The sequence below is a fragment of the Tympanuchus pallidicinctus genome, unplaced genomic scaffold (assembly GCF_026119805.1).
Source record: "Tympanuchus pallidicinctus isolate F22 unplaced genomic scaffold, pur_lepc_1.0 scaffold8, whole genome shotgun sequence".
Taxonomy (NCBI): domain Eukaryota; kingdom Metazoa; phylum Chordata; class Aves; order Galliformes; family Phasianidae; genus Tympanuchus; species Tympanuchus pallidicinctus.
In genome coordinates, this window is record NW_026294802.1 from 36708723 (window position 1) to 36727356 (window position 18634).

Sequence of the window (18634 nt, forward strand, 5' to 3'; positions counted from 1 at the left end):
CAGCACTCCAGATGGGGTCTCACAAGAGCAGAGTAGAGAAGGACAATCACGTCCCTCTCCCTGCTGGCCACCCCTCTTCTGATGGAGCCCAGGATACCATTTGCTTTCTGAGCTGCAAGAGCACACTGCTGGCTCATGTTAAGTTTTTCATCCACCAGGATCCCCAGGTCCTTCTCAGCAGGGCTGCTCTCAAGGACCGCTCCTTCCAGTCTGTGTGGATGCCTTGGATTCCTCTGACCCAAGTGCAAACCTCATCAGGTTCACCCAGGCCCATCTTTCAAGCCTGTTGAGGTCCTTCTGAATGGCATCCCTTCCTTCCACAATGTCAACTGCACCACTCAGCTTGGTGTTGTCAGCAAACTTGCTGAGGGTGCACTCCAATGCACTCCAAAGAGCACCAGTCCCAAGACAGACCCCTGGGGGATGCCGCTTGTTACCAGCCTCTACCTGGACATAGAGTCATTGATGACCACCCTCTGTCTGCAACCTTTCAAACAATTTTTTATCCATCAAATCCACATCCCTCCAATCTGAAGATAAGGATGTGGTGGGGGACCATGTCAAAGGCCTTGCTCAAGTCCAGGTAAATGACATTGGTCGCCTTTCCCTTGTCCGCCAATGCTGTCACTCCATCACGGAAGGCCATTGGATTGATTAAGCATGACCTTCCCCTGGTGAAGCCATGCTGGCTGTCTCAGATGACACGCCCATCCCTCATGTGGTCAAGCATGTCATCCAGGAGAATCAGTTCCAGGATCTTCCCAGGTACAGAGGTGAGACTCACCAGCCTGTAGTTTCCCGGGTCCTCCTTGTTCCCTTTCTTGTAAATGGGAGTGATGTGACCCTTCCTCCAGGACCTCACCTGACAGCCATGATTTTCAAATATGATGGAGAGCGGCTCGGCAACCACCTCAGCCAGCTTCTTCAGAACCCTGGGATGCGCGCCATCCAGCCCCATAAACTTGTACACATTCAGTCTTATGAGGCTGTCTCAGACTTGCTCTGCCCTTTACAGTAGTGTGAGGTTTACTGCCTCAGTCCCCACCTAGAGCTTTAGGGATGCAGGGCTCAGGAACGTGAGAAATATTAGAATCCTGGCAGCCAGTGAAAACCGAGGCAAAGAACTCATTCAGTACCTCAGCCTTCTCTTCATCTGTTGAAGCCAGTTCTCCTTTAACATTTACCAAAGGAGGTACACTCATTTTGGCATGTCTCTTCTGACCAATGTATCTGTAGAATGTCTTCCTGTTGTTTTTCACTTCCCTCGCCAAGTTCAGTTCTGCCTGTGCCTTGGCTTTCCTTGAGCTTACAGGTGGATGAAAAGCTTGACATGAGCCAGTAGTATGAGCTTCAGCCCAGAAAGCCAACGATATCTGCAGCAATAGAAACATTAGTAGCAAAGTGAGGGAGGTGATTCTCCCCCCCCTTACTCCTCTCTCATGGGATCTCACCTGGACTACTGCGTTCAGCTTTGGGGCCCTTGGCACAAGAAGGACTTGGAGATATTGGAGAGAGGGGGCTGAGGATATCTCTTACGAAGAAAGGCTGAGGGAGCTGGAATTGTTCAGCATGGAGAAGAGAAGGTTCTGGGATACCTTACAGAGGCCTTAACAGTATTTAAACGGGGCCTACAGAAAAAATGGGAAGAGACTCTTTATCAAGGATCGCAGTGGTAAGACAAGCAGTAATTGTTTTAAACTAAAAAAGGGCGGGTTTATATAGATATAGGAAAGAAATTCTTTACTCACAAGTTGATGAAGCACTGGAACAGACTGCCTAGAAAAGCTGGGGATGGTGACCCATCCCTGGAGGTTTTCCAGGCCAGTGTGGATGGGGCTTTGGACAGCCTGATCTAGTGGAAGGAGGTTTGAAACTGGATTATCTTTAAGGTTCCTTCCAACCCAAACCATTCTACGATAGAACTCAGAAGGATCACTATATGACTTGTGCTATAAAACATGCAAAAGTGCACTACTACGCTGACCAAGTTCTGTAATTGTAAGATTCTGTTTTAATCAAGAAATGCAGAAGCGAATGGCAGAAAAGCACTCTTTCTGCTAAATTCATTGCGCACTTTGCAAAATTGGATCATAAAATAAATTAAGTTGGAAGACAAATCTAAAATAAACTCTATTTTTAAATTTTTATTTCTAGGTTTGAATACATTCCTCAGTTCTTAAAACCAGTTTGTCACCTGCACTCTCAACAATTTTCTTTTCCTAATTCACTGAAGCAGGCAAAAAAAAAAAACACCCTAAAACTGTTTACATCTTAAATTTCTCCTGTACGGTTAACAAGCCACAGGTTATACTTAACCAGATAATTTTTTTTTTTTAATCTCAACTTTGCCTTGCTATCAAGTAAAACAGGAAAATGTTTTCAATATTGCAGAAATTTTCAATCACGAGGAATCATTCCATTGAGAAACCGATTCTTTTTTCATTTTACATAAACTTTTCATTTATCAAGCCAAAGAAAATAGAGATTCAGTAGTCAATTATGTGTATTTTATGCATGGAACATGGTCTTCTGAACCATATCCTGCCTTATAATTAAAACAATTAAGCTTTCTATATAGGCTAATGGTTTATTTACATCCAGTAACTTAAGCAGTTTAGTGTCTTCAGCTTCCAAATTTGTTCTTTAAAATTATGCTTTAATAACCAAAGTTTCCTTTAAAAAAGAAGTTACAAAGAAAAAGTTTCCATAAGAACTACTTACATGAATTTATAAACACTTGAGTCCTCCTGGAGCCATTTCAGTAACTTAAAATGTTACAATCTGCCTTACAGAGATGATACCTGAGCAACTGTTTTGTTGGATAAGATAAAAAAAACTCTGAACAACATAAAAATTCACTTCTTCATATTGCCAAGCTGCAAATTGTACACAAATTGCTATATTTCAATCAATGTTTTTCCCCAGTTAATCCATATTATGGATAAGGAAAAAAAAAAAGTGGAGTTTTCATATGCTACATTCTTACATTTCATAAAGATAGCCATAACAGAAGATAGCTACAGTACTAGGGAGAATATAAGCTGAATGACTAAAGAGTAGCAGTCTATATCTATTCAGCTATATTGGCAGAAGAGGCAAGTCAAGTTCAAATCCATTTAAGTTCAATTTATGAGAGAAATGAAAAAGATTCTTGCAGATTTTCCCTGCATCGAATCATTAAATTACAGTCATGATGGTAAATTTTTCAGGTAACCCCTCTCTTTTCAACTGAACCGCTTCCATTTTTCTATCATATTAAATTGGTTGTCTTCATTTTAGGCAGCTTTTATCTTTTATTCCTGATATATTTCTCCCCTATTCACAGTCAAAATGTTGACCCTGTCTTATGAATGAATCCAGTCAGACTTAACTGAAAATTTACCAAGTGAGCAAACAATTACTTGTGTACTTTTCCAGGCTTCTCTTCTCACTTGGGAACTGTTCTCCAAACACATTTGCAGAGGAGTTTCTTTTACAATAGTACATTAAACATGACCCAGTGTCCAGCTGTCTTCGTGCAGACTGCTACCCACCACACTGATTGTTTTATTACAAGCATCTGCCTGCATCTGCTCACTGTTCCCACTTTGTAGGATTTACAGTCTAGTTCTAAAACCTCTATGCAATCTTAACATTCCACGTACATTCAGCTATTGACACAAAAGACTTCTAAGTCAAGCCTGGGCCTTTTAGATCTTACTGTCTGACTAATATCACTGCCACATCTAGAAAACAAGGTTTTTAGATGTCACAATTTTCCATTATGAAATAAAATAAGCATAAAGAATAATCTGGTAACTAATGGTTAACATTGACTTGCGACTTTGAAGGCTATAGAAATTGTCTCATATCTTAAAAGATGAATTTTTGAAATTCCACTGGATGTAGAGAAGCAGAATAATTCAGGCTCAAAGCACCCTCTGGGAAATATCCACTACAACCATTTGGCCCAAACAGACTCAATTTCAAAGGTAGCTTAGAGCGCTCATGTTTTGGCTAGTCAAGTTTTTATTATCTTCAATGATGAAGTCTTTCTGGCTAACGATTTACCTGTTATGATTGTGCTTTTTTTGGGTCTTAGACTTTGTCAGAATTTTCCTTGCTAAAATCCTGACCACTACCTCTCATCCCTTTCCTGTGCACTTCCGAGAAGAGGTTGACTCCATTTCACATCAATTAATAGATATACAGCTGACAAACACAGTAAGATCCATTCTCTACAGATCAAATATATATGTATGCATTTTAAGTGAAATTTTGTTCAGCTGCACTTTCCAGGAGCAGCTGATTGCACATAAAAGACTAATGTTGCATTCATGAATGCAGCCTAATATAACTTCCCTAGAAAATACAGTGATGATAAGGTTAATTATCATCTTAAACCTAATAATTTGGCATTCCCTTGTTTTTGCCTTTGCTAACAGGCTGAAAAAAACAGAAAACAAGGCCAAGACTCAGCTTATGACATGTAAAAATATTCATGTCCTCAATATACTCAGCATAGGTCAAGACCTATGGTTTTTCTTCCAGCTACACCAATTACATTGGAAATAAATATTTTTGATGTGTAAGCGGAATCCACTTTGTCAGCATATGTACAGATTCCTAGAAGAAGCATTCTGCAGTTAATATTTATGGTTGCTCATAACACAACTGAATAAACTGGCTTAGGGGAAGTTATTACTAAAAGATATGAAGTCAGCTGTGGCAGTATTTAAACTATAATTTACTCAAGAACAAATATCATGAAATATCTTGTGTAATAAGTATCTGTACAGTATTTTCCAGATTGTACACAAAAGAAAAGCCACCTAGCTGCATGAAAGGCTGAAATGCACTTAGAATATTTGTATATTCAAAAACTATAGAAACAAATTCATTTGTTTAATAGCTTATATACAGAATTTCAATCCTTTTATATTCTCAAAGAAAAAAAAAAAAAAGAGAAGTAGCTTAATTGATTAAGAGAAATTACTGCATTCTAGTTTCGAACATTGCTAAATCACATTAATATCCTATGTACGTGACTTTGTTGAAACTTTTATCCTACCACAGATAACAACTTAGCAATGGAGTATGCAAAACCCTACACTAAGGAATTGGGTATTTTTGAAAGATGATGGTTTCATATGGAAAAGAAAGGAAAAGCTGATTTTCAGAGCTGTTCTACAAAAACATTTTTCCATTTCTCCCTGAGAATAGAACTTATTTATAACAGAAGTTGATGCTGCAGTATCAGTATGACCTAAAATATGTATTACATTTGAATCATTCCAGATCCGAGTAAAGCCATATGAAAGCTAAAATCTTAATCCAACCAGAAATTTCTCTTAAACTGAATCTAGTATTTCATCAATTCATCACTCAGCATTTCACAGTTCGGTGGAACTTAAGTTTAAATACTTTGATGCATATCTCCTTCAGCAACCACAGATTAGCTTTCCCACAAGTTCTTGACTTTCAAGAAAAGGAAACTACTCCCAGTAAACTGCTGGTTTATTTGCAGTTTAACAGTCCTCTGAATTTTTAAGCTATCAACACAGCATACTGAAAAATCATCTGAAAATAATTGTCCATCAATACATATCATAATCAACAATATACTTTTTTTGTGCCAGGACAACAATACAGATATCTATGACTTTTTTTTTTTTCTTTTTATGAGACGTTTTATCCTACTGATTAAAGTTGTTCAGTCTGAATTTACTTAAGGAAGTCCCTAAATGAACAACCTATACAGACTGAGCACTGGAATGATCAGCTAGCTGCTGAAATAATCATATTTCCTGCCGCTTTCAGCAATGAGAGTATGTAGAATATTTCAATGACTTGTACAACCTTTCCAGCTCTACTTACCTACAAGCAATGTCAGTCATAAGTAACCAGAAATTATTTCTCAGCTGTTGGAAATGTACTGAGAAAAAAATACGTAAAATATTTTCCTCTCAAAGTTGTCAAATTTGCTTAAGATTAAAGGAAATTTTAAAAAGCTTAGGAAAAAAGTATATTTCCTTTCTGTACACACTACACAAAAGGCATATCATCAGATTCTGCTCAAACTATAGCAAGTTCCTAGCTTCTAAATTATAAATATTTCAAAATGTAAAAGTGACATTTTTGTAAGCCGTGGCAGCTTTCAAGCTTCTTTAGCTCAACACAACCTTAGCAGGGCAGTCAGCCATCACACTGTAAGTCAGACAGTTAAAGGACTAGAGAGTTTTCCAACCAATCAAATAATGGCTGTAATTTCAGTAATATTTCAAGCAGCTGTCCATTTAGTCCCAATATCTTCAAAATACCACTGACTGTTCATGCTCAAGAACAGTTGGAAATCTACTCTATATTGTTTCCTTTTCCATTGAATACAGGCAGGTAAAAATGACTTCATTTGTCAGAATGGTGAGTAGTTGTTTTTACTCTCTTTTCACATCCTCATATGCCTGAACACTAAAAAGCAAAGTAAAAATAAATGAATCAATCAAATGAATGAATAAATAAATCAACTTGAGTTTGAGTTTGTAAATTACTGTTAACAGTCCTCCTTCAGGAGAACATATGTCCTCCTTATCTACTAATTAGCTGTTAACACTTTATCTGATCATCATGCAATTTAAAGATCACAAGAGAACCAGTTTTCTTCCCATCTTTTTTGCTTTCCAAAGAATTACATACATATATATATATATGCACACATATAAGTATTTATATATGTATGCCGATGAAACTTCAAGCATGCCTTGATTTACTGCTCACATCCCACTCTGATTGAGGATTATGTAACTGCAGATCTCACTATGAGCCAAGGAAGCAAAATACTTGAAGTAAGGAAAAGACCCCATGCGTAACACCTTTAGTGCTCATGCCACTGAGGCTTTTAAGGTAACAATTTCCTTTCATTTCACAAAAATGTGTCTTAGTGAACGTTTATGTTACTTGTCTCATAAATACAATTTAAAAAAAAACTGCAAAAAAGCACAGAAATAGTGATTTACGTTTTTCCATCTTAGGCACTATCATAGCAATACAAAGAATCACAGAATACCCCAAGCTAAAAGGGACCTACAAGGATAATCAAGTCCAATGCCTGGCTCCATACATGAACACCCAAAAAAATCAAACCTGCATATGAGAGCATCGCAGTGCTGTCCAAATGCTTCTAGAACTCCAGCAGGCCTGAAGCCATAACCACTTCCTTGGAGAACCCATTCCAGTGAATAAAGAACTGATGAAACTTTCTCACTGCAGTCATTAAGATTAAACTATTTTCTAACTGATAGGAATTAACATTTTATACAGAATTTTTGACAACCACACTTGTTCATAAATTTATTCAAGTTATGCTAACTAAGATTAAAAAGCTGATCCAGGTAGTGGTCACTGGTTATTAAATCTCAACATTTGCTGTTAGAGTAGATATTACTGATCTTATGGTAAGGTTCTAGCCCCACTTGTATCTTGTCAAATACTTGATGTAGACTTGATAATATTATTTGACGTGTGCTGCCAGGATAGAATGACAACTTATTCTTTTTTCATTAGCATTTTGCCACATACTGTTTTCTGCATGAATAAGACTAAATGTTTGCTTTAGTCCAATCAGCTTAACTCAGTATTCAATGTAGTGGTTTTAGTAACCTGCAGTATAGGATTCTAATGGATACACTAATCAATATTCAACAAGCAATTATATTTTTCTTCATTCAACAGCAAGGTACTACCACTGTGCTAATAAAACCAAAGTCAGTCAGAATATGAAGTTCTCACTGGCACTACCTATAATACACAATTCTTCCCTATCAACTAACATTTATTTCACAAATAGACCAGATCACCTGACTGACTTCCAGATCATTAACTTTTTAGAAAAGAGATCTTTCTTTTTAATTATTATAGTTGCAAAATGGCCAGTAAGAAATTCCTAAGTACTTCCATCCATATCTTGCTATTTAGTGCAAAGAATGCACCCAAACTCTCTACTGCCATGACTCCTACAACCAGTTCTTGTAAACCTATTACTTATATACATAGACTTTAAATTAAATAACCACAGATGTAACTACAATAACTTATTTTCTCCACAACTGTTTGGTTTCCACAGCACCACAATAATTGCTTACCTAAACCCATCCTAAGCACAGCATGTTATCCAAAAATATTAATTTTAAAATTGATTTTACATTATAAATACAAGATAAAACAAGTCTTCCTTTCATCAACAGTATTAACACATTCATATCTAATATGATTCTCAGTCTCAGAACAGATTGTAACACAGGTAATAACAGTAAAACTACATATTTGATTTTTATCAGGAAAAGACGAGGGTTTTTTTTCTTCTAGCTGAAGGGATAGAATAGGAAAAGATTTTCAGAGGTCACTGAGGCCCAGCAAGTAAAGTGATTATTTAGCTTCTATGTCAGCACAACCTCTTTTGCAGTGTCCTGCCTGCAAGAAGATAGATGACTTGTTATAGGGACCTAAGTACAAAGAAAAATAGAACAGAAATTGGAAGACTTAAGAAGGTCAAGCAGAGGTGTTCTTAAAAGATAGTTCAATATTTTAGTCAGAAGGAAGGTTTCTTAAAATTAATGCAAGAACCAGTAAATATCCACTTGTGCTAAAGTTCTTTTACAATTACAGCTACTGATTCAAATTCAAGGCAGTTCCATCAATAGATACATTCTCACTGATTTTTATTTTACTAGGCTAGTCTTACTAGTGAAATTACAATTAGCTAGGACTTACAGTATGAATTGATTTTACACCCTTTGAGAACCCCTTTGCTTCTATCATCTGAACAGGTCCGCATTCCTTCAAGAGGCAGATTCTTTCCATTCAAACAGGTCTGACTAAACTTGTGAAATGACCCCATAAAATAATCATGGTAAGTCATGGTAACTACATTCTCTAGTTTCCATTTCTGAACAGATATTAGTGAGAATACAACAGCAGAGACAATTTGCATGTAGTACTTTGATTCTTCCTCTAGAATGTTGATATGCACTGGATTTTTCAAAGTACAAACACACATATAATCTGACACAAAAAATATTTAGTAATTATCAAAAGTAAGGGAGTTTACCAAAAAGCATGCAAGTAATCTTACAGTCAGTGGAAGCAGTTACAGAAGCTTCTCCATATTCTTCATCACAATAGGAGATAGGAATTGAGATTTATTTTTTTAAAACACTAAAAATTTTTCCACATCAAACTTTGATTTTATATTTAAAGCAATTGCATTTCTGAGAATTTACAAGAAACTGATAAAATATACATTTATTTCCTTATTATTACAGCTGTCCCGAATAATACGCATTTTAAATACACTGTCTGTTTCTAGTTTGTTGTTATAGTTCAAAACTTTAGAAGCATTTTAAAAGCACTTAAAAACATTTTAGCATGCAGAGCGCAGTGAACAAAGTGCATTGGTCCTCAAACTTTTTTGGATTACATTACCTTGTTTTTTTTAACACATGAACACACTTTTTATATCGGAAATGGACAGATACCTGGCAATCTATCAAGCAAGCATGTTTCTGCTCTAAGTCACACCTTGTAATAAGTAGAGAAGTAGTATAGTTTCCAAAGTTTAAAATTACTATCTGCAAATACTTGCAGCTTTGAAATTTCATCGAAGTCCTTTCTGTACTGCAATCATTGAACATACTTCTTTGTTAAGAACCTATTAACCAAATCCAAGCTTTCACTTAAGGAAAAAAAAGAAAAAAACATTTTAAATCTGTGATTTAATATTGTTGTGTCTATTTCAAAAGCTTACTGCTTACTTAATCTTTTTTTTTTTTTTTTTTTTTTTTTAAATATACAGCACTAATTTTGCAGTCTTCTACATGTTGCAAGAACTTCTTTCTACATTAAACTGGGAATTTTGGAATAAAAAGAAGATGATTTTACACTCAAGATACAAGGTTTTCAGTAGCAACAAGTAAAAAGAATTGCAGAGCTACAAATCCTTCTATGGCAGCATCTTTTTTCAACGTCTGCCTTTGTAAACTGGAGAAATCAAACTGTCTGTCGGTTAGTTGGCAAAAACATCCATTAATATACAATAAAAGAATATGATCGCCATTAGCATTAGAACTATAGTTGCAGCACACGTGCTCAGGACCTACCTGAGCAGCCCACATTGTGATGCAGACTGATACAACTACAATCCAGATGGCACTCATTTTCAGGACTAAGACATCTGCAAACCTGTAACTCACTCTGCTATATCTGATGAAGTTCAACATATCTGTTGGGATCTACCTCAGCATAGCTGTTACAAAAAAAAAAAATGCTTATTTCACCACAAAAGCTACTGAAATATCAAGGTCTGTCTGGCAAAGATATGCATTAATTTAACTTTTAAAGACAAACCCATGTGCCATGTGACCTCCAATCAAGATCTGAAAGCAAGTAAACAAATTGTCAAAACAAAGAAAATAACACACTATTAACTCTCGGTAACATACTAATGTTAAGCATTAAAGCAAGTGATTAAATTAAAGATGATGACACTCATTTTCCTCAGTTTTGAAGCAGTTTAAAATTCTGAATTCAAAATTACATAACACTGAGGTCTCTTACTTCCAGTATCAACAAGCATGATTCAAGCTAAAAATGTTAACATAGAACAGCTTCTAAAAAGTTGGGATGGGATACAGACATTTATAAAATATTAAACTGCAAGTACATAAATCATCCTTTTCAACCAACTTGTTCTCTCCATTGGTTTTATCTGACTCTGATTTTATACTTTTAAGGACTAAATGCCATTCTAACCATTGTATCTAAAACCAGCTACATGCACATGCATGCACACAATGTCATTGCACACCTATGGTTGTGAAGCACAGTTACAGCTACATCACGTCAGCTGAGATGCAAAGTCAGGGATATGACTTTGATACATGATACATTTCCATAAAGATATAGTCATAATTTAACTCCTAAGGTAGGTATAAGATACCTGGGGACAGAATGCTCACTTGTAATTCACATCAGCAAATATCTGAAATACAGATGTTTATCTTGATTAGACAATGGAGGAAATACTTTTGGATTTCCAATCAGTATTACAACCATAATCACAGACTGACTGACGCTCTTACTTGGGTAATCCGAAGCCACCAAGATTAACTCATCTCTTTGCAAAGGTTTGGCCGCCTACTAACACTGGACTTCACTGGGTTGGGATCTCAACAGTCTGTTTTAAAAATATTCTGCTATAAAAATAGCATCCACTCAAAATGACACATTATTCCCGACAGTGTGAAGAACAACTTAGATAGACCTGGTCAAGCCGTCAGCATGGAAATTCAACCTCAGCTCTTGTCCTGTAAAAGACCATCCTACCACAACATCTTTCAAAGAAAAGACATGATAAATTACAAGCAGTCAAGTAGGTTTACATATCCATCTGCTTATTTCCATCACACCACCACCTTCTCATCCGAATTTCTGACAGGAGCAAAAAAAACCAGCATCATATCACTGTAAAATTTGACTTCCCTCATCCTGTCTTGCCAAGATCTGCCAAATCCACTGTATGAGGATCACTAAGTAAAACTCTTGAGCATTCACAGCGTACCTATTCAGCACAGTGCTTCTGAAATCACAAGTAAACAATCCAAATAAAATGGGTAAAAATATTAACATATTTAATGTTTTAGCTTAATATATTTAAAACTTGTTAATAAAAGCCTTATAGAATTCAAACGTGGGTAAACAAACACATCCAGATACTTCATCCTCCAAAGACAAAGAATCATAGAATAGCTTGACAGAGACCTTAAGGATCATCCACTTCCAACCCCCCTGCCATGGGCAGGGCTGCCACCCAACTTATCAGGCTGCCCATATGACCTTGAACACCTCCACGCAGAAGGCATCCACAGCTTCTCTGGGAAACCTGTGCCAGTGTCTCACCACCCTGTGAGGAAAGAACTTCTTCCTTATATGTAATCTGAACTTTCCCTTTTTAAGTTTAAAGCTGTTACCCTTTGTCCTGCCCTTACAATTTCTGATAAAGAGTCCTTCTCCAGCTTCCCTGTAGGCCCCCTTTTAGGCACTGGAAGAAGTCTTTGAAACACAGTGCAAACCTGTAAATTACAATAAGTTTTAAAATCAACTAGCAGACCAAAGCTGTCTAACAAACCTATATTAAGTATTCTAAAAGTTGTTACTGAGATATAAAGTACCCTTTCGGAAAAAATATTCAATATAGTAGTTTTTGCATTATTTAACTTCTTTTGTATTGTTCTTAAAGTGTTTTATGAATTCCATAGTTCAATTATTCAAGATACTTCATAAATTATTAAGACAAACTTAAGTACAACACACAAATAACAATGCAACTTCTTCCACATGGGTGTACATGAGCTCCACCAACAGTAGGCGAGCCTTTCAAAACATTGAAAAAGGACAAAAGAAAAACCAACACAGTATCTAAAATAATGCTCATTTTGTCTGAACACAGAGAAAGCAATCAATGCAGCTGGTTTGGATGGTACCACAAACCTTCAAGAAGCACAAGCATGAAACTCTTCATTCTGTTTTCTGATCAAACAACAAGATGATCTCTGTTCAGTCAATTAACTATTAACCAGGTATATCCATTGTATTAAAAAGTTACTAGAGCATGATTTGGGCAGGGGAGCACACAAATATACAAATCAAATTTTACAAGCAGTCACTGACTTCAAACTGGAGTTCCTTTGCAGTAGGTGCTGAAAGTAAGAATTCGTTTGTTTTTAATTTGTAGCTAGATAATTTAAGAGAATCTTACATGCCATGCAATAAGAAAGAATATAAAATAAACATTAAGGTTTCTTAAAAATAAAAAGAACTCATTACATGAGCTCTTGCTTTAAGAATTAACAGTAAAACTATTACATGAATTACCAGTACAGTGAAGAGGTAGAAGAAAAAAAAAATAGACAATTAGAATAGATATCTAACAAAAAGGAAGTCAGATAATATAGCTTTCAAAGGCAATCATTTTGCTGTACACTACATAGTGTGCATTACAAAATTCAAAACTTTAAGCTTAAATCATTCAAGTATGCTCTACAAATATTATACAACTGTGTTAGTTATTCACACTTTGACACTCCAATTCTATCTCACATTAAGGCTGAAATGGACTTTCTGTCCTGTTAGCCTTGCATATTTTCAACAGTGAAACACTGCCACCTTTTGGCTTGATACACAGACCTCTCCCTTACAATTTTGTTTTTGTTTGGGTTTTTTTTGCTACATTTGTCCTTTATGAAGAAGGTTAAATTATCATGACCTTTTTTTTAAAATTTGGTTTAGTAGCAGGATTTCTCCAGGAGAAAAAAAAAAAGAAAAAAAAAAACTTAACGTTAATTGGTAAGAAAACACTATTTTTCTCACAAGTATGATCACACTGCCAAACAACCTAAAAAACATATTCCATTTAGCCATATCTTTTCTCGATTTTTTCCCTAGCAGTTCTTTTTTCTTAGCAGTTTCTGCATTCAGATCACCTGTATCACACAGTATTTTTAAACTGCACTCCTTTTGAGTAAACAATTATTTTAAGTAATGCATTCTTTGACCATCTCCTGACTTTGGCAAAATCATTATAGGAATAACAACATGTTATTCAAGAAGGATGGGTTCCTTGCTCATACATATACCTACGGTATGTCAGAGATAAAATATTAAATACAAATTGTTCAATATTCATATGAAAATGTATTGAAATGTATGCAGGATGACTTACACCAGTGACACAATGTCCCCACGTTGCACATCATAATTTCGAATGCTCCAGTGGTTCAAGAGCACTACATCAGATGCTTGTCTTCCCCCAGGATTCAAGGAAGGCTTAGAAGGAGGAAAAGAACAGCTTTAGGTCAGCAATGCCTGTATGAACTCTCCATCTAATTTGCATTCTATCAAAGGGTTAAATCCTGACGCTATAAAAATTAGTAAAAATATGCCCAATTACTTTAAAAGGATCAAGAATGTGTTTTATTATAGTAAATACATTTCTTTACTAAATGCTATATTGAATGTCATAATCTTATGGCAAACAGTAGTCCACATCTTTCAATGTATTGCTGCATGCAAATTAAATGACACAGGACGTATATTTATGACACACTTCATGAAAAGTAGTGTTTGCCTTCACTGTCTATGATTTAAAAGATTACAAACAAAGGAAAACTAAGAACACAAATTCCCAAGAAATAGAAACTTTCTGTAGGCATATTAATGCTCAGACTAGCAAAATGCACCAAAAAATGAAATACGTAGTTGTAGCAACATTAATCTCCGTGCTCTTTGCAAAGGAAACAAAAAATACCTACAGCATACACTGACACTGCTAGTATATGTGGGCCTTCCATAACAGAATCGAGAGAAGCATGAACTTCCACACAAACATATAAAGAAGTACAACTACTGAACAAAAACCAACTGAATAAGTAGTTAGTAATTAGCACAGAGTATTAGAAGATAATCAGAACCATTAAAAAAATATTTTGTGTGCTGCAGTATAATATCATTGTATTTGCTTAACTCTGGTTCTGACTTAACTCATCAAAAACTGTAGAGAAAGGAAGTAGCCATACTGTCTTCATCAATTCTGAAGGGATTATTTCAAGTGTTCCTACTACTAGACAGAAAGCATAGATATCCAGACTAGTTTTGTTGGCAACATATATCTCAATCAGATTTTTCAGACATTTCAAATAGAATCATGGTACACACTGGCCAGACGATGATCTCTAAATTAGACTCCACAATTAGATGAAATACTTAATAAGGTACATTACAATCCTGTGTACCACCAAATCTGATAAGAATACTGCAACTACACATCCTCTCATTCACTGACAGGAAAATAACAATGTTTGCCAAAACTGCATTTTTTGAAAATGAGGTTTTCAATGTTCACCTTGCAGTATAAAATGTTCCTCTACCTTTGCCACCAGGCACTGACTTCTGAGATTCCCAGATTGACCGTATTTTCAATGAGCAAACCAACCAGGGTACAGAACTGAAATTAACTTATGTCAACATATTTAATTACACAGTGTTGAATAACTGTGCTTCCAAACCAAGATGGATACTTAGCATTTTTTAATTAATTTTTAAGCTATTCAAAAGTGCTGATTTCTCTTTCTACCAACAATTTCTGTTTTCTATTTTCCTTTTTCTTTCTTTTTTTTTTTTTTTTTTTTTTTTTTTTTTTTTTTTTTTTTTTGCTAGCCAGATAGGTTGATAAAGACGTATTTCAAATGGAATATGGGAAAAATGGATTTTAATATGTAACAAAAAAGTAAATGTGCCTGTAATAGACACAAACACTATGTATCATGAGGATCAAAAGCACAAATTTGCCAGGAGTGGAAGGGAAATGATAGAATATCTTCAGCTAAACCATAAAGAAGATTAGTTACACCTTCACCTGTGGACTGCAGGGCAAGTTTCTAGTGGAATTAAGTCTGAGGATCAGAGCAGATCATATCCACATCCACAGAAAAATACTACAAATCTAAGCTGCAAGGACATCAACATTCTCCATTATTATATTTAGTTGAGTCTATCCATTGCAAGAGAAAGGCAAATGATAACCACAAAGAGATACTGGGTTATTATTACTACAATCATGACTTTCCAAAATTATTTTCCACTTTTATAGCATCTTTCATGAAATAATAGCACCTTTGCATACAAATTCACAACAATTCACAATCATACTTCACCAATGGAAGGCACACATGGTCTATAAGTTACTAATGGTATCAAAAGTTTGGCAAAGAGTCTAATCTGACAAAGTGGGAATTATACATGTGGTATATTCCCTTAAAATAAATTCCTTGGTACACACAGTATTTACCTTAAAGGGCTGAGAAAGAATGTGAAAGGAAATGGAAATTTTAAACAACTTGCTCCAAAATATAACGTTTTCAACAGCTGATAGATAGCAAATATTCACATGAGTGTTTATAAATCCTTTCAAGTAGTTATATTAACTTCATCCTACAGAGGAACACAGCATTACAGTATTGCCCTAGCAGTGGTATGCCAATTGACTCGTACTGTTCTCTGTATTCAAACAAAGGAAACATTTCGCAGTTCAAATGTGAATCGCATCATCCTTTTAATTCAAAGCACTCTAAATATAACGTCATATTGCTTCCTATTTTAAACAATATCTTGCTCATGGTTTTGACTTACAGAGTGGATATCCCATCCCTTACTTATTAGAACTATGTTTGAGAGAAATATGACAATGCAGAGTAATTCATTTTCTTTCCTACAAAGCAATACTGACCTATTCAAAATGAAACCATAAAAATACAGAAGCACTACTTTGGTAGATGAAGGTATGAAAGGAAAACTAAGAGACAACTTTCACTTTTTATTTACACTCTCCAGTATTTCTCTCTAATGTAAATACGAAGCATGAGAGGTATCATTCTCTAATACTTATTAACTAAGGTCTAGCAAAACAAAAATATAACTTCTGAAGAAGTAATCAACAGGCTCACCAGGGCTCTTTACTTTTATAAGAAATAAAATAACAGAGGGGCTTCTTCTTTTCCATAGCTCAGAGCATTATAACATGTTTACCCAAGTTCTTGGTGTAAGAGCACGCAACAAATGAGACACATAGGTCTTAATTTAGAACTACGGCGCAGAAGTCACAAAACATTCACTCTTCCCAATTACCAGCTAATCTAATGCTAAAAGCATGCAAATCAAGATCCCCAGCCATACAGTGAAGCCTCATAGGACACAAGGTTCTGTAAGTAACAGGGTAAAAGCATGCCCTTTTACAATAAATAATGATTAACTTGATAGTTGTTATGCTACTAGTGATTACAAGGTCACAACTTACTTGCTTTTAGCCTAGGGAATAGAAAGAATATTCACATAAGCTCACAGGCTTAGAGGTACAGTAATCCTAATAATAAAGTTAGGAGAAACTGCAACAGAATAATTACAGCTGCTATTATGCATAATGGAAGAATAGAATATTCAAGAGAATTTGCTCCTGAAACAAGCGTACTTTGTCAGAGATCACTGGTCAGGCTACTTGCTATAATTCTTAGTATTGGAATTTTTGTGACACAACATACATATATATATATATATATACATATATATATAAAGTTGCACATACGCCACCATTTTTCATCTCACTTGAAAACAGTCCATTTCGTTTAATAAATTTGGGAATTCATACATCAATAAGAGTTTCCTTTTTCCATATCGTTATATTGGAAGAGCTTGTAATAATCAGAGAATCAATGCAACATAGGACAAGAAGGCATAAATGGACATCAAGGAAGGATGTTCATATAATGACAAAAATCTTTAACTGCACATCCAGAATTACAAAAAGTCGTCCCAAAAAATCCACAACATCAAATTAACAAATCATAATACAGTTATTTGTGTCACTTAAATTCAGTGCTGCAATTCACTTGAAACCCACTATTAAAAAAGAGCTAGATGAGCACAATAAGCTGCAAAATTCTAAGCAACCAAAAACACCTCAAGTGAGAATTAAAAGAAAACCAACAGTTTTGGAAAGAAAATAACAGGCAATAAAGCAATGAAAAACATTGAAATTACAAGTTTCAATCACTGTTTTTCCCTATACATTAGAATTAATACTCATATACAGTTAAGTCCACTCCAGTGATAGAATTATGTCAGGTGGCTAAAAGCACTCCAGAACGACAGATCAGCTTGAGAAAATGAAATGCCTAGTCCACCTTAAATGTTTGGGAATAAATCATAAAACATATATACTTCCAATAGAACCTTTACGCAGAATGCTTGCCAAGGTGTCAAGAAGTACCACCACCTTCAGGAACTATGAAGCAGCAATATGGCTGCTTCAGAAAGAGGACAGAGTGAAAGAAAGGGAAAGAGCGATTTATTCCTTGCTTCTTATCACAGCTTTTAATTTCAGACTCAGCAGGAGCCACAATGGTAAGCACACAAAGTCAGCTAGACATTCGAGAGGACTATTACAAATCAAATTATTGGAAATCATACCACAATATCTTCACAATGAGACAATACAATATCATTAGAAGAATGCATTTGATGGATATACGACTACATGCTGACTGGGCTTCACTCTCCCTCGCACTCATAGCTTTCAGATGCATTCAATATAGATCACTCTTCAGGGAACACAGTAAATAGATAGAATTCCAAAGTGATGACGTACTCCTTCAAGCAATTCTGCAAAAGAGGGTTATGTTCCTTATAATTATATCCTGTCAGACTTACTTAAGTGTCTAATAAATCTTGGCAAGGAAATTAGCATTTTATTAAAAGCACTAGGATGGGTGCTTTTTTTTTTTTTTTTTTTTAAATGGAAAACATCCATGCACAAAGAAGCATGTTAGATTAAAATAAACTTCTACTTCAGTGCTGCAGTCCAGAATAAAATCAGAGAGAATTCTTCAGACACTGAAAATTCATTAAAATTAGTAATATTCTATATTAGCCATACTTCAAAAGAGGAAATGTTTAGTCAAGATATATCAAAGGAAGAGCTTAGATTTTCATCACCCTCTGAATACATACCACTTTCCTCAGCCATCAGGAAGACTGTCTATCCTTTTTTAAGTTG

General features: G+C 35.4%; 1 protein-coding gene across 3 annotated transcripts in view; it reads right to left on the reverse strand.

Annotated features, from left to right (window-relative positions):
* The window catches only part of IMMP2L (inner mitochondrial membrane peptidase subunit 2), a 446117-nt gene that overhangs the window by 411636 nt on the left and 15847 nt on the right, over nucleotides 1-18634 (reverse strand). For all 3 annotated transcript variants that reach the window (XM_052667976.1, XM_052667977.1, XM_052667978.1), the window contains exon 3: nucleotides 13751-13854. In XM_052667976.1, coding sequence (XP_052523936.1) covers nucleotides 13751-13854 — 104 coding nt within the window. The remainder of the gene's footprint in view (nucleotides 1-13750; nucleotides 13855-18634) is intronic.